General features: G+C 36.7%; 1 protein-coding gene across 9 annotated transcripts in view; it reads right to left on the reverse strand.

The window, feature by feature from the left end:
- Positions 1–25,583, reverse strand: part of SEC31A (SEC31 homolog A, COPII component) — a 70,514-nt gene that overhangs the window by 13,244 nt on the left and 31,687 nt on the right. For 3 of the 9 annotated variants that reach the window (XM_087434504.1, XM_087434502.1, XM_087434503.1), the window contains exons 12-22: positions 25,226–25,300; positions 23,744–23,782; positions 23,176–23,253; positions 20,339–20,414; positions 19,737–19,915; positions 18,392–18,518; positions 17,286–17,431; positions 15,856–16,029; positions 13,367–13,540; positions 9,914–10,040; positions 7,865–8,206 (exon numbers count right to left, since the gene is read on the reverse strand). In XM_087434504.1, coding sequence (XP_087290630.1) covers positions 7,865–8,206; positions 9,914–10,040; positions 13,367–13,540; positions 15,856–16,029; positions 17,286–17,431; positions 18,392–18,518; positions 19,737–19,915; positions 20,339–20,414; positions 23,176–23,253; positions 23,744–23,782; positions 25,226–25,300 — 1,537 coding nt within the window. Of the gene's footprint in view, positions 1–7,864; positions 8,207–9,913; positions 10,041–10,718; positions 10,812–13,366; positions 13,541–15,855; positions 16,030–17,285; positions 17,432–18,391; positions 18,519–19,736; positions 19,916–20,338; positions 20,415–23,175; positions 23,254–23,743; positions 23,783–25,225; positions 25,301–25,583 lie in introns of all 9 variants that reach the window. The other 6 variants (XM_087434507.1, XM_087434505.1, XM_087434508.1 and 3 more) reach the window with 4 other exon arrangements.

Genomic DNA, 25,583 nt, shown 5'->3' on the forward strand with positions numbered 1-25,583 from the left:
CTGCAGACTTCAGCACTGCACGTGTTAAAGATAAGCATGTCAGGAAATCTTAACAAGGTGGTGCCACTTTATTGCTGGATTTGGGAGGCCCCAAGGGTCTGCATTCTGGACAAACTGTAATTTCTGGGGTCACACCATGAATACTAGTACAAATGAGAACAGGCTTAATAAATATGTAACCATCTCACATAGTCTTTTCTGTAAGAATAAACAGATCTGTAGACTGTTCAGCACAAGTACTCCAGAAATCACTATTTCTCTTGAAAGAACTGAAGTTTCTGGCAGTGGGCAAGAGGAAAGAAAGCAGAAAACTAACACAGCAATTCCAAAATTGTCAGATATTCAGGGTCAGGCCCGGCCCAACCTCAAATCAAAAGCATGCAGTGGAGGTACATATAACTTACAGAAACCCAACTCTCTTCACTTGGGGAGAGATAAACCAAAAGAATATAGCAGTTAATTAGTGAGTTCAATTCAATTTGAGCTCTACTCAAGAAGCACATACCCCAGAGAAAGTACAAGGTGGGAGAGGTAATCCCACAGCTTGAAATCTCACTGTGTGGAGTTCATGGATAGATGTTTTTCACACAATATAGCTCCTAAACACAAGCCAACTTCTTCATCGAGGGCTTAACTGAAGAAAGGAATGATCAAGGATAATTGACTATAAGTGATTTCCTATTTTTGCCTTAAATGATGACTTTACAACCTAACTCCCCATGTAAGATATGCCCTCATAGGACTATAGTTAATAAAACCCTGGGAGTCATTGTGTGTGCGTTATGACAGAGGATTGACCTGATTTGCAACTACTGATGAATTCTTCAGCACCAGAATTCACCTTCTGGGCTGAGGGGGCCGATATATTACAAACCTAAAAGCAGTGGAAATACCTTGGCCTTGACCCTTTTTTTTCAAGGAGTGGTCTCAACAACATGCCCTCCTCCCCTGCCCCATGAGAGGCAGGAGCAGAAGATGAGGACAGTTTTTCCTCTAGCCTCATGGGAGTGACTTAAGCCCTGGGTATTAAAGCCTAAGAGGGTATCCTGATTTCACAAACTATTAGCAACACAAAAAATTTTGCGGAGCAACTTCATACCACCCTTTAGTAAGATGACACCAAAGTTATAATGAAATCAAATCAAATTCAAAGTTGCAGAGTGAAACTGCATCTAATCAGAAACAAAAGATTCTCAACAGGAACACAGAGCCAGTTGGCTAGCCTGCATAACTTGAGGGTGGGGGTGTCTGCTGAAGAGAAAGTAACAGTTGTACAATAATCAAAGTTCTCCCCAAAATATATGCCTAACTGACTCCTGCTAACTTCAACCATGCAATGTATTCAGCCATTTGTTTTATTTCAGCCCAGATAACCCTTGTTCAAATCCCTTCTTAATTTAATGCAGTTTTGTTTCAGCTGTAATTCTAATGTCTTTCAACCTTTTTGCATTTGTCTTTAAATTGACTGTTGAAATATGACTTTTTAAAAACACAATTAAATTGACCTCTACTTTATAGAGATATACTTTAATAGCAACATTAGGTAAAGCAAGATATTCATAAAGAACATGAATATCTACAAGAGACAGTATTATGGAGGTTCATTAGAGAAGTGCAAAATGATACTCTCGTTCAACATTTAAAAAAAATCAACACAGCATAGTTTAATCTTGGACATAATTCTTTCATAAAACTGTAAAGAGGAGATTATCTTTTTTACTGTTTCAAAAAACTATAAAATGGCGATGAAACTCTTTACTCTTTTTAAAACATGACATGACTTTAAAGGGCATGGAAAAATGGCTCATGGCATAATATTAAGAAAAAAAGTAAGATGTAAAATTATGTGTGTGCATTATGATCTCAATTCTTTAAAAATGCATGCACACAACGAGATACCACTTCACATCCATTAGAATGGCTAGAATCAAAAAAACGGAAAACAAGTGTTGGTGTGGATGTGGAGAAACTGGAACCCTTGTGCACTGCTGGTGAGAATGTAAAATGGTGTAGCCACTGTGGAAAACAGTATGGTGGCTCTTCAAAAAATTAAACATTGAATTACTATTTAATCCAGCAATTCCACTTCTGGTTTATACCCAAAAGAACTGAAAGCAAGGACTCGAACAGATATTTGTATACCTGTGTTCATAGCAGCATTATTCACAATAGCCAAAATGTCCATGTGCAGACGAATGGATAAACAAAATGTGGTATACACACACACATATATATAGTGGAATATTTTTCAGCCTTAAAAAGGAAAGAAATTCTGATACATGCTACATCATGGATGAATCTTGAAGACACTGAAATAAGCCAGTCACAAAAGGACAAATATTGTATGATTCTACTTCTATTAGGTACCTAGAATAGTCAAATATATATAGACAGAAGGTAGAATAGTGGTTACCTAGGATTGGGAGGAATGGGGAGTGATTTAAAGGGTACATAATTTCACTTTGGGATGATGAAAAAGTTCTGGAGATAGATACTGATGATGGTTGTACAACAATGTGAATGTACTTAAGGTTTAAGTATACACTTAGGGCCAGCCCCGTGGCTTAGCGGTCAAGTGCGCGTGCTCCGCTGCTGGCGGCCCGGGTTTGGATCCCGGGCGCACACCGACGCACTGCTTCTCTGGCCATGCTGAGGCCGTATCCCACATACAGCAACTAGAAGGATGTGCAGCTATGACATACAACTATCTACTGGGGCTTTGGGGGAAAATAAACAAATAAATAAAGGTTTAAGTATACACTTAAAAATGGTTAAAATGGTAAATTTTATATTATGTATATTTTACCACATTAAAAAGTTCTTTTAATACAAGCATACATACAAAAATACATATATGTATGTATATACATGTATGAAGTGAATAAATAAACCTAAATTATTAGTGGTTATATTTGGGTGTCATAATTACAGATAATTTTAAATTTATTCTTTATGCTATTTGGAGTCTTTCAAAATCCTACAGTGAAAAATTAATAAAAATCAAAGGAAAATTAATTTAAAAACTGAATATGGTATGTCACTACATACTGGAGACCCTTATCCACCTTAGTGTTGGGATTAGTTCTCCACAGGGTCTTTGGGGAAGGAGAGGGAACTGCTTGGTCTCATATGCAAGAGTGGAGCTGTATACCATCCTTACTCGAATCCCACTTCTCACTGGGAACCTTCGTAGGTATTCTTGCAGGAGCATAATGATAGGATGTATGCACTGGCTAAGACACTTTTCAGTGGATTCACAGAAAAATATTAGTGCCGATGGTATGGAGATTTTGGTTAGAAGATAATTTGAGATGGAGAGAATAGAGCATCCTTGTCAACCATATATACCTCTCCTTTCCCCCATAGGCCTAGCATGTCACATTGGGAAAAAAAGGGTCACAAAATTAAAAATTAAAATTTAGAAAGACATGAATCCTTGAGGTCATTTTCCAATGACATGAGATAAAACAGAATTTTCCGAAGAAAAGGAAGGAAAGCTATCATGCTCCTTTCCTTTAGTTAAAAGGTTAAAACCAGGTACTTATAATTTGACCAGAAGAATGTTTATGAAAATTCAAAAAATTTTTTTCACAACACTGTTTCATGAAAATATGCAATATTTTTTGTGTGTGTGAGGAAGATCAGCCCTGAGCTAACATCTGTGCTAATGCTCCTCTTTTTGCTGAGGAAGACCGGCTCTGAGCTAACATCTATTGCCAATCCTCCTTTTTTTTTCTCCAAAGCCCCAGTAGATAGTTGTATGTCATAGTTGCACATCCTTCTAGTTGCTGTATGTGGGACGTGGCCTCAGCATGGCCGGAGAAGCAGTGCGTCAATGCGCGCCCGGGATCCGAACCCGGGCCACCAGTAGCCGAGGGCATGCACTTAACCGCTAAGCCACGGGGCCGGCCCGAAAATATGCAATATTATGCCCCTTCAAGACTCTTCTATGTGAAGAAGCACAAGACTATCTACCTAAATCAAATTTTCCATTGTTTAACAAAATCAATGTTCACTCAAAGAGAGCTTCAGGATAGCTTGAAGTTCGTTTTATCAGAAAACAATCTTTTTGAGTAAAATTCTAGGGCCTTCATTATTTGAAAGGGCTCTCCCTTAGTAATAAGCACCCATTAAACGACAGACCAAAAAAAAAAACAAAAAGTGACAGGCAGTATCCTACTTATCCCAGACAGTAAAACAGGGCAAACAAACCTCCTGCTTTCTGTGCTGCCACCACTGAAACAACACGGCACTATCGTAACTCAGGCTGTTCCCACTTTATCTCAAGAACTGGGCAAGGGCCTGTTTGCCTTGCCTCTGGTTGCGCCATGCTGCCCACAGTCTATTTGGTAGAACGTCCAGATTAACCTCCTGCAGGTACCACTCTGACGATGCCTCTCAGCAGTTCAAACTCCTTCATGAGAATTTCTCTTCTTACTGTATGAAGTATAAACTTCTTACCCTGGCATTTAAGGCTTTCCAAAATTTGGCCCAAATGCAAATTTTATGTGCAAACTTACAGCAAAGCTATGTGCTGATCATCAGAAATGTACTGTCCTTTTCTGCCTCCTACTTCTGCCTGGAATAATTCTGATATAGACTGAACAGGTACTCATTAAGACTTTACTGAATGTTTTGATGATTGCAACATTAGTTTCTCTAAGCCATGGGCACATAATTTTGCGGTTCACTAACAGCTAGAAGGCTTAAAAATCCTAGTGTCTGTCAAGAATTATACGCTGGACAAGCGGAATTTCCAAGTCCTACAGAGAACCATATGATCTAAGACACATTAGAACAAAGATAAAATTTCCAGCCACAATTATGTGTATAACCTAAGCAAAATTTTTAGGAAATCAAAAAATAAAATATGTAAAGCTGTAACTGTTAATTAAAGTGCAGGGGACTATTAACATGCAAGAGGTAACAAAGCAGCTAGCTTAGTGCATGCTGAATATTGAAAAATGTTTGTTTGGCTTCTTCTTCCTATTAGTCACTCTGTTTCTCAGCCAGGTTACAACATTCTGACTTTGTATATAGTCAAAGACGTTATCTCATGGCCAAATGCACTTTTACTTAGGGAGAAGAAAATACCCATGCAAATATTTAACTTAGATGATGAAGTAACCAGTCCCTAAAATAGTGTTGCTAAATGATTTTTGTAATTCCAACACTGATAGCTATTTCTATCACATCAGGACTAAACTATCTGGTACAGAAGGACGAACATGGGCTTTGAAGACTGAGAGACTTGGGTTTGTATCTCAACTTGGAGACTATGACTGTGCAAGCATGACAACGTTATAAAACTCCTAGAAAACGCAAGTTTCCTCAGTCAATTTTTTAAAAAAATAATTATTCCTATTTCTCACGGTTGTGAGAATTAAATAAGAAAATATATGGCAAGTGCTGGAACACGTCCAATGTATGTTCAATAAATGAAATTCACTTCCTCGATTCCCTGCACCACTTTTTAAGGGGGGCTTTGAACCCATCTCTCACTCAAGAACTCTATTACCCAACTATTCAGATACTGTCTTCACTCAAGTTTTATTTTTTTTCATTATTTTTTTTTGTGAGGAAGATCAGTCCTGAGCTACCATCCGGTGCCAACCCTCCTCTTTTTTGCTGAGGAAGACTTGCCTAACATCCGAGCCCATCTTTCTCTACTTTATATGGGACGCCGCCACAGCATGGCTTGACAAGTGGTGCGTCGGTGCGCACCCGGGATCCGAACCCGCTAATCCCGGGCCACCGAAGCGGAGCGCGTGCACTTAACCACTGCGCCACCGGGCTGGCCCCTTGATTCAGGTTTTAAAAGGTAATTTTTTTTTTTTTTTAAAGATTTTATTTATTCAGTTTTTCCCCCCAAAGCCCCAGTAGATAGTTGTACGTCATAGGTTCACATCCTTCTAGTTGCTGTACGTGGGACTCGGCCTCGCGTTGGACGGAGAAGTGGTGCCTCGGGGCGCTCCCGGGATCCGAACCCGGGCCGCCAGCATCAGAGCGCGCGCACTTAACCGCTAAGCCACGGGGCCGGCCCTAAAAGGTAATTTTTTGAACTCTTTTTTGAACAACTGAATTAGCACTCCTCTCTAAGAATATCAACCTACTGAAGTATATGTATTGAAAATTATAGAAATTTTATCTGTGCACTAAAGGGTGAAACATATTGTGTCTATGTGTGTGATTTTTGATACTTTGTGCTTTAATATTATATATCAAAGAGAGGAGGACATACGTGTATAATTCTGGATGCATAAGACTTTATTAGAAAGGAATACTTTCAATAGATCCTATTTTATGACAAGTGTTTTCAGTAATTAAAGCTACTGCTTAGCACATAAAAGGAGAAAGATATATACTGGAATCCCCAGAAGCACCTTCAGTATTAGGAGCAAAGCAAGACTCACTCGCCTTTTGCCCCTCTAGTTCAAAACCATCAGTTATAATCTGACAGGGAAACTATGTTCAAACACCTAAAGGCACAGAGCTCTAATTCTGAGTGAGATTTTATGTAATCACAGCTAACTTTGCAGTCACTGTCCCTAAATACTTTTAAAGTATTAATGCATTCAATCATTTTCATAAGCTTATGAGTAGGTACTACTATTATTCTGAGGAAACTGAGGCTTAAAGATGTTAAGTAACTTACTCAACTCAAGGTCACATAACTATAAAGTAGTGAAGCTGGGATACAAACCCAAGAAGTCTAATTCCAAAGCCTGTCTTAACCACTATGCTAGTGGTTCTTAACCCTGATTCACTGATCCCTTTTCATAACGCATCCTTTTGAGGACCCTTACGATCCCAAAATGAAAATCAGATAACATAAACTACCAATAAAAAATTAGTATAATGCTCCAATGGTCTAACATGAGAGAGGAAAAGAATTTATAAAACGTGTATTTCACTATAAAAATAATTTAAAATTAGGATTTTAAATTTATTTATTGTGTGTTTGTATGTGTTTGTATGAGGAAGATCAGCCCTGAGCTAACATCCATGCCAATCCTCCTCTTTTATTTTGTTGTTGAGGAAGACTGGCCCTGAGCTAACATCCGTGCCCATCTTCCTCCACTTTATATGGGACGCTGCCACAGCATGGCCTGACAAGCGGTGTGTCGCTGTGCACCCGGGATCTGAACCCGGGCCGCCAGCAGCAGAGTGCGTGCACTTAACTGCTACACCACAGGGCTGGCCCTAAAATTAGGATTTTAATTAGAAAATTTCAGGCGTAACTATACCACTTGACAAAAAACAAAAAACAACAAAAAAACTAGAAATTTCCAAAATGTTTGAGAGGGTGGTATTACCCTAAATGGAGAATCACTGCACTACTGTACACTGACTTTCTGCTCTCTCTCACTTTTTTCCTTTAGATAAGCATACTGAGATCCCTATTAAGTTTTACAAATAAACATAATTATAAAATTTGTACAACCTCATTAAGACCCTGTACAGTTTAATCTCCATGAATGAGTTTAAGGCACAATTGTAAAAAGTGAAAACTTCTCAGTAACAACATAGAGCATAGTTTAGCTCTAGTAAAAAAAGTGTCAATTAAATCTGGTTCCAAACACCACTTACCTTGCTAATTAATTTCTCACCACTTATTCTAAGTTCATTGGCAGATTATAAACTCTTACCCTTTTGACGCTCTAAAGCTTTCCTTATTCAGCAGTTAAAGTTCATTATGGGAGAATCACCCTTTTAGAAATAGTTTTAGAATTTGTTATAAAAGCTCAATCAACACCTCACATTACCCAGTTTACAAACACCTGGAAATAATTCCCCTCTATCCACCCATGTGTTCATGAAAAATAAAGGAGGGAGCCAAACCAAATCTCTTTCAAGCGCAGACCTGTTCTTTGGGACGCAGGCAGCTCACTGGCAGCAGGCAGTATACCTGTTGTTCCAGGAGGCAGTGCATAAGCTGTAGATGATGGTGGAGCTCCTGGTCCGCCATGCTGGAAGGATGCTCCAGAGGAAGAGGGAGGAGGGAAAGAAGCAGCAGGGCTGGAGGGAGGTGGAGAGACCTGGTGCTGTGCTGTGTACAGCTGAGACTGCCCAGAATAGGAAGAAGCAGAAGGTATGTAAGGGGTGTTAGGGTAAGCGTTGGAAGCAGAAGGAGCAACAGGCTGCTGAGGTCGATACATTGCTGACCCCCCTGTTCCGAAGGAATACGGCTGGGCTGGTTGATAAGCTACACCAAGGAGAAGAAACAGAAATTTTAATTAGTCACAAGTTTATTCAGACAGTAACAGAAAACCAAAGTTATCTCATTCTATGGAAATTATTTTCATCATTCTTCTTATAACAATAAGTTACAACCAAACAGTAACACTTATGTTATGCTTTTGACAGCTCAGATGCCCTAAATGTACTAAAAGTCATTGGATCCAACATTTGAAACCTGCCATCTCCAGATTGCTGCTGGCTATGAAAATCTTTGACTCATCAGACCCAAGTACTGCAAGCCTGACCCTTTTCTGAGACTTCTTGCTCCTGTGAAAAGACTGCAGTGACACCTACCTGCCACCAGATGGAACCATGCAGGAATTACACATCCACTGCACTCCCCTTTACAGTAAAGGCTAAAGGTCAAGATCTTTAGGCAGCTTAAGATCTCCCCCACCGTAGGGTGAGTACTACTGTTATGAATCAAATTATCTTCTCCAACATCTAGTAAAATCATCAGCTACTCAAATTCTGAGTTTGAGTGCAGTTCCAGATTAACAGTCAACTCTCTATGCTACCTGACAAAACAATTACTATATAATATTTTACATAGTGTACATAGTTGGTTAGTAAGCAATCAGGCAGCCAACTAATGTTTTAATGCAAAAACCTGAATCCAGATTAGAGATCTTAATATTAGCACATTGTGCATGACCAGGGGTAGGTATGAACCTCTATGGAGTGAACCTAGTAGAACTGTACTTGTTCTATTCTGAAGATTGCACTTTCACGTTGAGCACTTCAGTGAAAAGTTGTATCAAATTTGTATTCACGTTAAGTAAGAACATCCATTTTAGAATGGAACATGCTCATTCAGATTAGTTTTTACTAGGTAATAGCCTCTTGTTTTTGTAATAGTTATTTAGTCATATAATTTTCCCCTTTGAGATTTTTATTTTTTTGCTCTTCATTTAAATTTTAAAATAATGGTGATATTTTACTTTCCAAGTGTAAATATTTTCTAAAAAATCAAAAGCCACTGGTAGATACACGTCATTGTTATACATTTGTCAAAATTCATAGAATGTACAACATCAAAAGTGAACCCTAAAGTAAACTATGGACTTTGGGTGATAATGATGTGTCAATGCAGGCTCACTGACTCTAACAAATGTACCACTGGGATGCAGGATGTTGAAAGTGGGCAAGGTTGTGCATGGGGGCAGGCGGGCTACTGGAACTTTCTGTACTTTCCACTCAATTTTGCTGTGAACCTAAAACTGTTCTAAAAAATAAAGTCTATTTCTTAAAAAAATAAAATAAATGGAAAACAACATCAACAAATGTCCCTTGGAACCATTTTCCCAAAAATGATTTGTCTCATCTTGACTGAAGGAAAAGAATATGTACCAAATAATTTCTAAAATTCTATTTTTTTATACCAAAATCATGGGAAAACTGACTCTGTTTAATAGGTCTTAGTAAAGGCTCAGGAACAGGAGCCAACAATTCTGAATGGACTGACACAGGAACTGTTTCCTAGCATGTTGATTCAGGATGCTTCCTAGGGAAACCATGTTTCTCTATAGCAAGGACTCCACTCCTACACAGAATGGTTCTTTCCTTACTTGTCAAAATTAATTTCATCATGGCTTTGGAGCTTCAAAGTAAACGCTTACTACATTAGAGAAGACATGCCTATGTGGAAGGACTTCAGGGTCACGCTACTTACGCTGTGGCTGTGGATAAGGTGGTATCTGGGTGTGCATATGACCTGGAGACGTGGGAAGCTGAGGTACAGCAGCATTTGGATTAACATTTCCATGCATTATGAAACCTGGAGGTGGAGGATTTTCTCCCTGGGAAATGAGAATACAGTAAAAAGGAGGATTACATTTAGAACCAAGAATCTTACCAGATAGATTTATAATCTCTGAAATGGAATTGTTTTTTTTTTTAATTTTATTGCATAAGAAATATTGCATTTTCTACATTCTATCTTCTTCAGAACACATTTTCTGAGCAAGACATTCTGAGTGATTTAAAGATCAGACAGGTCCAAAGTAATAACTGCAATGAATGGCAACAGATGCTAATAGCCTCATAAAATGGTGTCAATGATATTTATAATATGCCACCAGGATTTTCCATCTCTACTAAATTCCAGCCACTAATCCACACTTGGAAATATAAGAATAAATGCCACAAGGGAACTTTAGCTTCTCTTCAATTTCTGCAGTGCTCAAAAAAAAAAAAAAGAAAAAGAAAAAAATCTTCAGTGAAACCAGACTTAAACCACTGTTGGAACCTTGGTTGATGTTTTTCTAGCTCAAGTCAATTTAGCAGTGCAAAAGAAGGAGAGAGGGATAAGAAAATAAATTGTGCTAAAAACTGCTTCTTGGATCCTAAAAGTATTAAAATGCAAGCAGGCAGACAGATGGGGGGAGGGGAACTTGAGAAAAGGGGGCAGAGATTATATAACTATATGTATTTAAGTGAGCGGAATTCTGCTCAAAGAGGAATAATGAAGGATATACCTGTGTGTCACAGGGAGAGGCTGCAGGTGGATGGCTGGGAAGGGCAGTAGGAGTTTTGTTACTCCAGGTAGTGACAGTAGGGGCAATTCTAACCTGAATTGAACAAAGAAATACAATCACAGAAAATAAAAAATGGAAATGTTAAAAGAAGGGAAAAAAAAAAACCCAAATGGCATTAATAGCCAGATGCAAAGCAAAAAATATGAGCAGAAAGATGGCATACATTAGTCAGGCAGTTGCTTTTCCAGGTAGCTGGGATTCCAGAAGAACAACACACATTCACAACAAAACAGGTGGAGGGAGGCAGCAGAAAAATCAATATAAAAATCTAAATCAAAGCACAAAGAACAATGCCATTCAAGTGTCAAGAATAAGGGGGAAGAGCCACGTCCTGTAAATAGGGAAAGAAAGAAGACATGCCAAAAAAAAAGGTAATTGAATAAAAAAGTGATTTTGAAGCATTAATAGTATTCATGCTACTATTTGATCTGTAAACATATTGCCGTAAGCTCCCTCTTCTGGATTTCATTAGAGCCACAAAAATCATATTAGTCCCATATGAGGCTGAGAATCATACAATCAGAGAATAATATTCAAGTTGATCCAGTCTAATCCCCACCCTTTACCATTGAGAAAACCAAGGCCCAGAGAAATGAAGGATCGTGCTGAGGTCCACACAACTCATTGGTGATGGAGCTAGGACTGATTCCAAGTATCCTGATTCCCAGGCCAGTGTTCACTACATTACACCATGCTGCTTACCCTGCAGTCCAGAGGTTTTTTTTTAAGCCATCAAAATCTTTTTTGTCAAGCAAATTGTTGTTGAAACTCCAATATATAAACAATTAATAGAAAAGATGTGCTGGTCAAAATGGGAGTGGAACTCCTACTAATCTGGCCTCCCTTTTATCCCTTTACTTCTGCCTACAAATATTCCTCTAAAACCAAAAGCTAGTATCCTTATTCAGCATATTCATAAACTTTCATCAAGAAAAATTACTGTTTAATTTATGATTGAATTTGTTTTTCTTAAAGTATGAAACTGCTAAGTCAAAGTATAACAAAAGTCTTTCAATATTTTTATGTTTCCCCAGAAAGACAGATAAACCCAAGGACATAAAGAGTAAATATTCTCTTCCTCCAATGTAGAGAGTGCCTTACTTCGGTACCCTGAAAGACAGCGTGGCAGAACTCAAGGTGCTTGGGAGTTCTAATTGCAAGTTGGCCATCGACTAGCCACACAATGCTGAGAAATTCAAACTCTATATCTTAAAACTCTGGCTGGTCGCTTGACCTCTCCACCTCTCAGTTTTCCCAGCCATCATATGATTTGCTCTCCTATGTCACAGACTTTCCAAGTCTGGCACAATCGCCACAAGAGTGGGGAATTTAATCTGTTTTGTTTACCAATATCCTCAATAGGTAGAATAAAGATAGGCACTCAGAGGAGGCTCTCAACAGATATTTGTCAAACGAATGAAAAAACAAAACAGAGAGTTCTCTAGACATTTACAGTTATATTCAAGTGTAATCTATCCTGATTAAGTACTAATCAAAAGTATAATAGACAAAAGAACATGAATTGATTTTTTTTAGTTTCTCATGATTTCATATTTACTTTTTCTAGAACGAAATGTAAAAAAGATCCTGTCAATTCTATCAGCAATTTGTTCTATTTTAAAATGGGCAGAGTACCTGTTAACTTTGTTATCAGTCAAGACCACTTATTACTTATGAAAATATACTTCTCATTTAAGAATATGAGGGTTATCTGCTGGTCTGGAAATATAATTTTCTACATGAAATAGTAAAAGACATTAAGAGGCTACATTTTATGCTACTAAATGCTTGGTAATTTTAACTTAATAAGTAAATTAATTAATCAATAAGAATTATCTAACTATCTTCACATTCTCCATGACCGACAGCTTCATAAACATTCCGTCATTCACTTTTCTCTAATATCCAAGTTGTCCAAAAAGAGTCTGTATTCTGGATACTCTTTATCACCCTGACACCGAAGACAAAGCAAACCTATACTAATGAGTCAGAAAAGAATACTCAAAGAAAAACTATTTTCTAAAAATATTTCAAAAAATTAACCAAATCACCCACAACATTGTTCCTGCTACTTTACTTGTTAGATGAATCAAACTGTAGACTTTTCAAGAACAGATGTACACGTGCAAGGGAAGTTTGAGTGACGGAAAAATAAGAAGAAATCTCCCTAGAGAGCTTAAGTTAATTTATATCTAAAATATAATGTTTGACCAGATCAAAGGAATGATTTTTAAAAAGATCATAAAAACCACCTTCAAGGCGCCAGCCCCGTGGCGTAGTGGTTAACTTCAATATGTTTCGCTTTGGCGGCCCTGGGTTTGCAGGTTTGGATCCCAGGTCTGGACCTACAACACTCGCCAGCCATGCTGTGGTGGCAACCCACGTATAAAGTCAAGGAAGACTGGCACAGATGTTAGCTCAGGGCTAATCTTCCTCAGCAAAACAAAACAAAACAACCACCAAAAAACCACTTTCAAGAATATAAAATGTGTAACTATTAAAACAATATGTCGTCTAGCTTTATCATAGCAGATAAGGTCTCTAACCCAACAAACTAAAACCACCAATTTGAATAGCACATCACTCACATGGGGATAATATTGTTGAGATGGAACTCTCGGCATCTGTGTGTGGCCAGCAACTGGTCCAGGCCTGCCCTTGGGCAGCTGCTGCCTCTCGTAAGGAATTTTAGGTGATTCCTGCCCTAGTACAGGCTCTCCTTGTGCTCTACAAAGTCTGTCACGAAGCTGCACAATATTTGGCTATAAGAAGCAATGGGAGAAAACAAAGCAAATTGTTAGAGTTCACCCAACTATATGACAGCATGTTGATTTTCTTAAAGTAAGCTTGATCACGCATATGATTTTTGTCCATATGCTGTGTATTATACAACAGACCCTGGTACATTAGGTTTTGACATCATGGTTTCTAATACTCAAGACTGACACCAAAGGTCCATGATACATAGTGTAACTTGTAATGTAACTCAGGCTGAGATTTGAATTCTGCCCGCCACAGAGTAGTATGTAAGATCAATGTGGTTTATCATCACTGCTCTTTTGTTGTTTTCTTGTACTCAACTAATTCTCACAAATCACAAAAGTAGTTAAAAAGATCTAACTTTGTTTCTTTGTAGGGAAAAAAGGTCCCCAAAGAGAATCAAGTGCTAAAGATGGTAATGGAAGAAAATGGTGATCTAAGAAAGAAACGAAAATTAATTTAAAAAAGAGATGTTTGAAATAAATTAAGAGAGTAAGATGTTAAACTTAGGGTAGCTTATACACATCTACAATTATCCAGATCTACAAAACATATGAGTTGACCATATACGTGTTCTAGATAATAACAAACAACAAAAAAGCAATGTTAACATATTTCAGCAAGAATTTTAATATCTTTAAAAAGTACAGATTTCCATAAATTCATTAAAGGTTTCAAGATGTCATTTAAACTTTTTAGGTATACTTTATTGCCTTTTATGGAGGAGAATTATATAATGACATCACAAAGTCTCAGGATATATTCCCCAGAAAACACTAAGTGTCTACTGTGATATGCAGGAGGAAGTAACATCAAAATTATGATTTTTGCATAAAGAATGCTCGTTAAAAGTCCAAAGAAAAGCATGAAGACTAATGTACAGAAAATGTACGTGGTTATAAATCGTATTGAAATAGAGTTTAACTCTGAGGCTAGAAGATCTAAAGGTCTTAGATTAAGTTAGTCTTAAAATAAAGGGTCTGGGCCGGCCGCGTGGCTTGGCGGTTAAGTGCGCGCACTGTGCTGCCGGCGGCCCGGGTTCGGATCCCGGGTGCGCACCAACACACCGCTCCTCTGGCCATGCTGGGGCTGCGTCCCACATACGGCAACTAGAAGGATGTGCAGCTATGACAGACAACTATCTGCTGGGGCTTTGGGGGAAAAATAAATAAATAAAAAATCTTTAAAATAAAGGGTCTTATATCTCAATATAATAATGAGACCCTATTAAGTAAAAAGTCATATAAAACTACTATGGGGGCCGGCCCCGTGGCTTAGCTGTTAAGTGCATGTGCTCCGCTACTTGTGGACCAGGTTCGGATCCTGGGTGCGCACCAACACACCGCTTGTCCGGCCATGCTGAGGCAGCGTCCCACATACAGCAACTAGAAGGATGTGCAATATGACATACAACTATCTACTGGCGCTTTGGGGAGAAAAAAAATGGAAACAAAAAAGGAGGAGGATTGGCAATAGATGTTAGCTCAGGGCCGGTCTTCCTCAGCAAATAAAAGAGAAGGATTGGCATGGATGTTAGCTCAGGCCTGATCTTCCTCACAAAGAAAAAAACCAAAAAAACCCCAAAAAACTACTATGCCAAAGTCAACATAAAGACTATGTTGCTATTCTATCTAATATTCTCATTAACAATTTAGAAAGCTTGTGCATCAAGAACAATTGTTCAACAAGAACAATTCTTGTTCATCACTGTATGTTCAGCTACTTATTGAATTGAATTGAAACAAAAATTATGAAAAAGCCTGAGTTTTACTGCACACCAAATGAAGATGCTAAATTAGGAATGTAATGTAGTTCCCTCTGTCTTGAATACTTTAAAAATATACTCACCCACAGATGGTATCAGACTGAAGTGGCATATAGAATGAATTTCTTTGCTAATATCTGGGGTGGCACTTGTGGGGAATTTAAAAATTAGAACCCCATTTGTTCAATTAACATTAATATTAACATTTATAGCTTTTCAACATAGAAGACTCATACAAAGAACCCTATACACAGCATCAGCATTTGGCTAAAGAAACAAAAAGTTGGTTCTTTTCCCACTTATTTTCCTCAAATACTATGCCCCAGTACAAAGGGACCTATCACACTACAAGAGCATCCTACCTTTCTGACACAGCTTGGGTAAATGATCCTTGAAGAACTGTTAATAACATTCACCTACACGCAGGTAATAGAAATTCAACTGCTCCCAAACATTCCACCTACTAGTATGCTTATGTTGAATACTGAGTGCTATTTACTGGACTCACTTTACTTAGACATTAAAAGAAGAAAAATGATCAATTCTAATTACCTGGTTGGTGTTTTCCGGAAGAAAAGCCAAGGCTGCAGCAATACTGCCCTGTGCTGCCAACAAATTGGCGTACTGACTCATTTTCTCAGCCAAGAGAACTCCCACAGTATTAGTGTCCATGGCTTGGGTGAGTTGTACAGCTTTCCGCAGGATGACAACTTTCTCAATCAGATCCTAAATGAGAAAAAGAAGGGAAGAGTGAAAGAAACAAAGATACCAAGATGTGTATGAGAGGAAGCTGGAAAAGATAATGAATTACTAAGATTTCCAAAACCTATTAGAAGTACAGTACTTATCATCATCTCTCTTAGAAAGGTCTGGTATAGTTGACCACCATTTACGGAACTGAAAAAGTAAGGAGGAAGGTCTCTTACTCATGGATGGGGTATAGGTTACTACCTTCTCCAAAACATCCTTAAACTGCCAGATACTTGTCTTGTGAGCTAAAACAGGCATATATCCAAACTGAAAGTGATACGCAGAGGTCTGAAGGGAGAAACTGTGTTCCTGTAGGTACAGGAGGAACTAGGAGAGAACACATCATACTATCTATACGTACTATAAAAACAGTACTACTACGAGGTGACATCCAAATGTCACCCAGTTTCTCATGTTGCTCTTCAAGACCAATTCTTTCAACAATGGGGAGCTATGCTTCAGGTATAAAGCACAAGAATATCCTGCCCTTTATAGGCACACAAATCCAGGAGTGTGAAACAAGTGTGTTTTCTCTCAGAAACACTTAGAATGAAAATCTTGATGTTGTACCAGATTTTCAGTTTCAATAGAGTGATCTTTAAAGCAACAACCCTACTGACAAAATCTCTTTCTAGAGAGAAAAATAAATATTAGGCTGAAATATCATGAGACTCTGCTGGTTAAATGCTTAGGACAAAAATCTAAACATATAGTTACCCAGTGCCTGAGAACAGTCCCCACATTTTTTCACTTCCTCTCTTGCCCGGGTACTGGTGCTACATGGGATTCCATTTTACCCCTTACTTCCATTTTCCCTTAATCATGAAGATTCTCTACTGGTACTGGGGATGCCTCCCATTCCTTACCCCACATTGCTTCTTTCTTTGCCCAAGGCAGACAGGGTCACTGGAGGCAGAGAGGGGAGCATGATTAAGAAGAGGTAAACCCTAGGCCCGTTTTCATGCTCTTGCCACCTACTTCCCCCAATAAACTACCAAGTCACAACCATGATCTCACAAACAGTTGCAACCCCATGTTACTATCCCATCATCTCAAACTTTGCCCCTCCAAATATAGCAATAAATACACATAATCATCCAACACAAAAACTTCTAATGTGTAAATAAGTAGGGTGAAAGTGATAAACTTCTGGAACAAATCAATTTTTAGAATATAAGGAGGGTGAAAGACAACACTAAAAAGGAAGCACCTTTCATTCCAAAGATACTAACCTGAAGAGACAAAGGGTTGCTTCCATCTTGAGCTTTAGTCCAACATGCAACTAGTTTCTCTACATTCCCTGCGCAAATATAGCAGAGACACGCCTGAGTCTGCAGGAGGCTATCACCTTCACTTTCAAGCCTGGTTCCCAAAAGATCTATAGATCAAGAGGAAAACAAAATAAGATTATATCCAAGGCAACCTGTATATGAGGTCGTGAGCAGCCCAATAATATTTTCACAAGTACAGATTAAACTTCACAACCAATAAGTAGCAGGAAGAGACAAAATCACTGTCATGTAAATGCTCAGTAAATATTTATTTGTTAAATGAATGGAAGTGTGTGACAAACTATATACAATAAATGATTTCACAAGAGTCTATATCTTGCTGCAGAATGCATTCCCATTAATTATATTAGAAAAAATAATAAATGGGAATAATATTTGAACAGAAAAATCCTAATGAACATTTAACTCCATTTCATTACATCAGATACTTCTGTAAGCAGTAGACTAAAATATGACGCATTTGAAATAAACATCAATGGTAGCTAAGACTGCTATAAATGATTTATGATAATAAAGTTAATATCTTATAATTTTCATATTCTCATAATACCTTCAAAGTAGCACACGGTTGTTGGTTCTTATACTAGCAGCCTGAAGCTTCTGTTCTTGCAAATAATGAATATTATTCCTTAGCCACCAGTTTAACCATGGTCTTTAATGGTAATTTCTACTCAAATGTTATAATTATTAATTTTATCAAGCTAACATTTATTAAGTGAGAGCTGATTATGTGTAATTTTACATATGAATAGACTAAGGCTTAGAAAGTAATTTTTCCTAGGTCATACAGCTAGTAACTCTCAGAGGCAAGATTCCACGGCTGGTCTGTCTGAAACCAAAATCATTAAACAGCATTATTAATAATAATGACTAGGTATGGGGAAGTAATGTAGTTAATAATTCCAAGAAAAGTATTCAAATGAGAACCTCTTTTTCTTATTTGTGATTAGTAGGTTTACAAAAATTTCTAATAAAAGTCGTCATTAATTTTATTTACAATATACCATGCCATATATGTAATATAAATATAAAGTTCCTTTTCTTACCACAAAGGGCTGAAAACTCATCTGGTTTAGCATAAGTCAATACTGCAGCTAAAGCTTCCCTCCAATTTTTAAGATCACAAGACTGAACAATCTCTTTCCAGTTCTTCATTACCACTGCAGTAATTAGCTTGGGAAAGGAAAACAAAGGGAGAATTAAAAGCCTTTGGTATATTAATAAAAATTAACTCTGGATAACCAATAATATCTTTCAAAACTACTAGTGACACTATTTCATGCAGAATAAAGCAGCAGCAAAGTGAAGTACATCTTTGAACCAACTGAAATAAAAGATGGTATTTTTCCTCAAAAAAAAATCGCACAAACGTATTGTATAAAATGCTGAGAAGTATAGGGTGTTATCAAAACATTTAACAGGAAGACATGACCTGGTCTGATGGATCAGGAAAAACTTTCTGAGTATACAGACATCTGAGACATAAAGTCAGCACTGACTTCATCAGGAAGAAAAAACATCCCAGGCCAAAGGAACACTAGGTGTAAAGTCACGACGGAGAAAGGCACATGGAGTGTACGAGGAACTGCAAGCCAGCCAGTGTGGCTCTAAGACAACAGGGGAGGGCACAACACAAGACAAGGCTGGGGAGACAACAACGACCAGTGCTGATGAGACTGAACACTGGGACAACTTTTATGGTAAGAAATGTAATAACATCAAGCATGGGCTTACAAATGTACAGACCCTCTGCACCGGAAACTCCTTTCCTAGGCCTACAGCCTCATTAGACAATTAGAAATTCGTACAAATCTTTAGGCACAACAAGAATGTTTATCACTATCTTACCCATATTATGAAAATATTAGAAATTACCCAAACACCCCAAAATAAGGGAAATAATATATCTTTACTATAGAATATTATACAGCAATTAAAAATTTTTGTAAGAATCTTTAATGATATGGGAAAAAATGTTCACAATATAAGTGACGATATCTATAAGTAAAACCACAAACATATATACATATTTGATCCTCATTCTGTTTTAAAAAATTCTACAAATACATAGAAAGAGGTAAGAAAAGATACATACCAATCTGACGGAAGAATTAGGGGGTGTTAAAATTTTTATCTTTAAAATTTTCCACATTCTAACTTTTCTACGATAAAAATATGAAAACTATTTTTCATTTTAACAATTATATATGCAAAGAACAAAAATTAGAATAATCACACCAAACTATTAACAATAACTATTTCTGGGTCAAGAAATTATGGGTGAGTTTTTTGTTCTTTACTCTTTTCTGCATTTCAATTATTTATAGTAAGAGTGTACTGCTTTTACAATCCGATAAATATTATTGTTTATCTGTTTTTATAATAACATACCCTGGTAATTTTGCTTTGGGATTTCGCAAAATATTTTTTCTGGGTTCTAGCCAAGAGTTCTTGTCCACCTGCTATGGCCAATATAATGGCATCAGCCATGCGGTTATCATGTAAACAAAGGTCAACAGCACTCTCAAAGTTACCAGTCAGCAAAGCCTGAGTAATTAAACCATCAATATCTGCAATAAAGAAATAATACACTCACATTACACAAAATTTTTTCTTACAAGAAAAAATACCACACATATCAATGGAGAACACAATATTAATTTATGAATATTACTGGGGGATTAATTTCTAACACAAGCTGTTGAGATCTATGGAAATATACTGAGATGCATGTTAAGTATAATCAGGTAAAATAAGACATTTTCCAGATTGCTTAAACTAGAATAGTAAAGATCATTATAGTTTATATATCACTTAGATGTCAGAACATATGACCATTTCCAAGGCATTGATTACATATACTAAATGATAACTGAGTTCTTCTTTTCAACCCTCTACCACCTGTGACACAGCATTTCTAACTTAAACTTAGGGACTATTTGCTTTCAAATGGTTAAAAAAAAAGTCAGAAATCAAAACCAATAGGTACTTACCACCACTGATGGAGATGTTAAATGTTCCCCCAGCTGACGGTAGAAATTCAGATTCTTGTTTTTCCTCTTTAATGTGCTAAAGAGATGGAAAGGGCAGCAATTTAGCCAGAATGAAACTGTGAAACAATTTACTGGCAAAAAAATTTATATATGATTATTCACCTACTTGACTAGATGACATGCCAAGTTATTCCAGAAAAGTTTTCAGATCCAAGTTTACATGAAGATGTATGACTTCCCTAAGTATTAACTCCCGTTATACAATTGTATATAAAATCCAAAGTCATCAGAAATAATGTTAAACAAACTTAAGTGTACCTATCCATTACTGGTAGCTCAGAAGTTACTGAAGCTGAAGAATCTTTGTTTTCTTAAATATCTCAACTAAGAGTAGCCTGAAACAGGCAAAATATACATGTTTTTAATTATACTATATTTAGATTTTAAAACAACCCTGTTTCTACACATCTAAAAGTTTCTGTCCACTAGGGTTAGTTACAGGGTCTTTTTGTTTTAATTAAATTAGTCATTAAAAAAAAATCACTTGGTGTCCTTATATAAATGCAATACAAACAAGTAAATATACTCAAATTCAATTACAGATTTTGTATTCTCTTAAATTAGTCATACCTGGAACAGCAGGTTGGTTTGGTAAAAATACATACAGTTTTGCTATAAGTTTCTAAAGACAACTTGTAAGACTGCGTAAAAACAAATTTAATATTTTCTTTCTTTAGAAAAAAAGAAATGTAATGGAGGCATATTGCTGGGAAACACTTTGTTTTCTATGCATAAAAATTCACAAGAAGACAAAAAATAAAATATATCAAAGAGATTACAGAGAAATTTTTAAATAAAAACATAGCTGTGCTGCATGAGATAAAATACCTATCTTCCACACTTGTGTTGCCTACACAATCTGAATGTAAGTGCCTCGCATTCAAAGCCAGGGGCATTTTTGGATTGGGCAATTTTAGTGCAGAGGAGTAAATAGCATCATCTGTATATAATACTTAATTAATTAATATTGACTATTACAAGAGAATAACCATAACCTTAATTCTTTCCCCAACTAAAGAGAAGCATTTTAGAATTTAAAAACTCAAAAAAATTTTACAACTGAAGTATTCACCTTAAGGAATAAACCAGATACTGATCTCATTATATTCATAACAAACTTATCAAAAAAACCTTTTCTTTCTTTCAACTCACAATTTTTCAAATTTGCTTTCCAAAAACAGTTAATAAACCTTTATTTATAGACTTCTGAAATATACATAAGATAAAAATGCACAATTTATTATGTGTTGAGTATCTTCAGTGTGTAAGCTACTATGTTTGATAAACAAATAGCATCATCAAGATAAAGGGGAAGATTTTACCTACTTAAACAAAATTTTTTCAAATACTCTAAGTACACATTGATGATTACTGTTTTTTTAAATACATATTATTGTTACCTATTAATTCATGAGTGTATTTTCAAATGGTCCTCTATTTGATAACAGTTAATCTATCGGTACACAAATGGAAGTACATTTCTTTAATGTATCCTACAATTCTGTCTAGGTAGTCCCAAAATTAGTTCAAATTTTTAGTAAGATTTTACCTATATCCTTTATTCTCAGGTTAAGCTAGAAGATCCACTTTTAAGGACAATGTTTCTTATAATCATCTTGTAATGGTCTAAATTTTTGTCGTTAGTGCTGTCAAGTCGATTCCGACTCCCAGCAACCCTATGTACAGCAGAGCAGAACTCCACGTGGTCTCTTTTTTGCGCCATCCTCTCACCTTCCGGCACTATATCAGACAAGGCTCCGCTGCTATTCACAGGGTGGGTGGCCAGGTCCATCTTCCTAGTCTGTTTTAGTCTGGAAACTCTACTGAAACCTGTCCACCATGGGTGACCCTGCTGGTATTTGAAATGCCAGTGGCATAGCTTTCAGCATCACAGCAACATGCAGCTGCCACAGTATGACAACTGGCAGATGGGTAGTGTGGTTCCCTGACAGAGAGAAATCTGGGCCGGGGCGATGAGAGAGCTGAATCTTAACCACTAGACCACCAGGGCTGGCTAGTCTAAATTTACTGATGAATTGTTTTTATAACTTAGTAAAAGACTGTAAGAAATATTCCATAGTCAGGATATCCCCACACCACAAAGAACAATGAGAAAGTCACAAATGAGACGAGAAATGAGAACCTGATTATTTTCAAAGACGAAATATAATTAGAAAGCAAGAAAAGTAAATTACAGAATTATTTGTTAGTGGTTAAAAAACCCCATAAAATTAAAAGGAAAAAAATGAATGATACAACTCTGTTCAAGGACTCTTTTTTTAACTAGTTATAGAAAAACTGTCAACTACAACTCAAGACATGTTTATAGTAAATCATGACAATCAGTTTATTTAGTGAAATATTCTCTTCTTGGACTCAAAGTTCAAGACTAATTCAGAAGCCTACGCCACTGATAGTGGGCCCTAAATATTAATGTGCCAAGAAAAAGCATTAACTTTATATGCAATGCAATGTGGATTTCTGAATAAAATCTCTTTTCAGTTTGACATCTTGATATCCATCCAACCAAATTAAGTTAATCTCACACCAACTGTTAATTTTAAACCATATAATCCAGAAGCTAGGTCAGAGAACTAAAGATTTCAGAGATGATACTTCTGTCAAACTAGTAAATAGACTCCTACCTTAAACACCTCTAAGAAAACAATATACTCCAGCTTTATTTTGGAACAAGTAGTCAAGAAATTTTCTGTATTTCAATGTGAGATAAATATCACATATTTTTCTAATGTAATTAAAAATAAAAAAGTAAATACCTCTCCCAAGAGCTGCTCTTCAGCAGCAGGGCTCTCCTCCCCATCACTCTGTGCTAGTTGATCAGAGTCTTTAAGAGCCTTTGGTACACAAAACAATTACAGAGGAAGTTGAAGAATGCAGCATTAAAAGGTATTAGTGAACAAGCAAGACAAAAGACGCAACCAACGACATTCAGAGCAAGTTTAATCATAAGAAGCAACACTAAGTAAATTTATTTGAGAAACACCATTAGAGGAAAAGGAAAGAGCCATTACTGCTAAGACTTGCCCTTTCTTTCCTACCAAGTGTTCCTCAGCAACAAAGATCTTACCTAGTATCTGAGTAGTCATTGATTTTGTTTTTCTTCTTTTGCAAAAATTCAAATACCATCAAGAAAAAGGAATGCTCTACTAGCTAAAGTTATGCTACTTTAAAATGAGAATTATTCATTTATTAAAATATCTACAATCAGCATTTATTTTTACTCTGTAAAGCAATAAAACAGATAAATTTCTAAAATTACATTTCCTTCTTTGGTATGACCTAAACCAAATTTTAGAAGGCAGCTATTTGTGATGGCTCTCTTACCACATCCGTTCCATCCACTTTGTTCAAGGCCACAGCAATCTGAAATAAAAACAACAACTTGCCTACTAAATGGAATTCTATTTCAATGCATATAGCAAATCTTCACCTCTTACTCCATTTTCACTGGCAAAAATCCACAGAAGTTCAGATCCAGGATAGTATATTTAAGAAAAGAATAAAACCTGTGCAGAACTGATTCTCAGTGGTTCTAGTTTCAATCATGTGGAGTTCTACTGCTCACATGTCATCTCACTCAGCTATTCAATCACAAAACTAACCTCAAAACAAGCATGTTTTCTTCTACTTTGTTTTAAATAAAATAACTATAGTTAATTTGAAAAAATATTTCTTCAGGTACTCACTATAGAAAGAACTGCTATTAGAAGTATTCTGACAATCAGATTCTATCTCCTCATTTTTTGCTAGCAGGTAGGAAGTAAAACTTTCATATTAATCTCCTGCAAATCTAAACAAGTTATACAATCAAGCAGTTTAGACTAATAATAAAGTTAAATATAAAAAATCTAAAGGAGTAAGCAAAGACACAAAGCCAGTAAGCAGTGCGGCTGTGATGTGGCCCCAGGTCCGTGTGATATCAGAGGAGCAGAAATCTCCAACATGCCGGGTCCTGCCTGGAGTGCGCAGTATCCAATCTGCACCATGCACGCGACAACCATGCAATGCTACAGAAAACTTGAGTCACTTTCGAAGAATGACAGAGGGCTAATACACATCACACCGTCAAAGAATCTATTTCCTTCAAGGTTTCCAAAGTCAACGTTTTTACCGCTGTTCATGTCAACATTGTGGAATAATAATTAAGTCTCTCTTTGAGAAGAAAACTATAAAACTGAAATATGACTTCCTGTTTTTACAAGGGAGTCTTTTTTTAATTAAAATATTAAGCAAATCACTTGGACTTTATGTTTATTCAGGTTCAGTACAATACACTGCCCCTGCTGCAAAATATTTACTAGTTACTTGTTAGCTGGACCAACTCAATACACAGTTTGGGAATTGTGGGCTAAAGGCATAACGAGCTAGGGTGGAAAATCCTAATAGTCTGAAACAGTACCCTATTTTCCATGACTTAAGCTGTAGTCCATGCGGGGTGATCTCTAACAGTTGCCCTCTCTCTTTTCCCCGAGGGCCACTGGTTACACACCCTGTTAAAACTGAAGCATTATTTCCAGTGTTTGAGGTTCACAGCCTCTTATCTTTCAAGCCTAGTTCTCCCTAACACAGCTCTTTAAATCAGGTTTGAATTAAGGGTGGTCCTGGCAACTTCTAAATCCAAGTATAGTGTGGAGCTTCACTTTTAACAGTATGTATTCAAAACTTTGGCAACCAAACACAAATTCTTATTAAATGTTTATTGAATGATTTGAGATAATCTGTGTAGAACTTTATTAAAAAAACACCTATGCTACATAAATATTTTACTTGTATAAGCACAGCCTTTTACCTTTCCCAAAAGTTTACCTTCTTTCCTAGGTCTTCTTTTCTGTATCCTAGAAGTTCAAGGTATTTTCCACGAGAATCATCCTCAAAGTTTACCTTTAAAAAATACACATTCTTGAAACAAAGACTTGCAGTTAAAGGCCTAATTTTTAATGAATAAAAAAAAGTCCAAGTAGAATGATTAAAAATATCTAAAGTCTCCTATATCTAAAGCCTACTATATCAATTAGAAGGTTCACTATAAGAAAGAATCCAAAGAATAGTTATTTTTTAACAAGCTTTTTTTAATAGTAAGTATACTAGTAATTAATTATCCCAGTTGAACAAAGCTTACTGTTAAACTATAATTTTTTTTTTTGGTGAGGAAGACTGGTCCTGA

The sequence above is a fragment of the Ceratotherium simum genome, chromosome 8 (assembly GCF_057802395.1).
Source record: "Ceratotherium simum simum isolate JZ-2026a chromosome 8, ASM5780239v1, whole genome shotgun sequence".
NCBI lineage: Eukaryota > Metazoa > Chordata > Mammalia > Perissodactyla > Rhinocerotidae > Ceratotherium > Ceratotherium simum.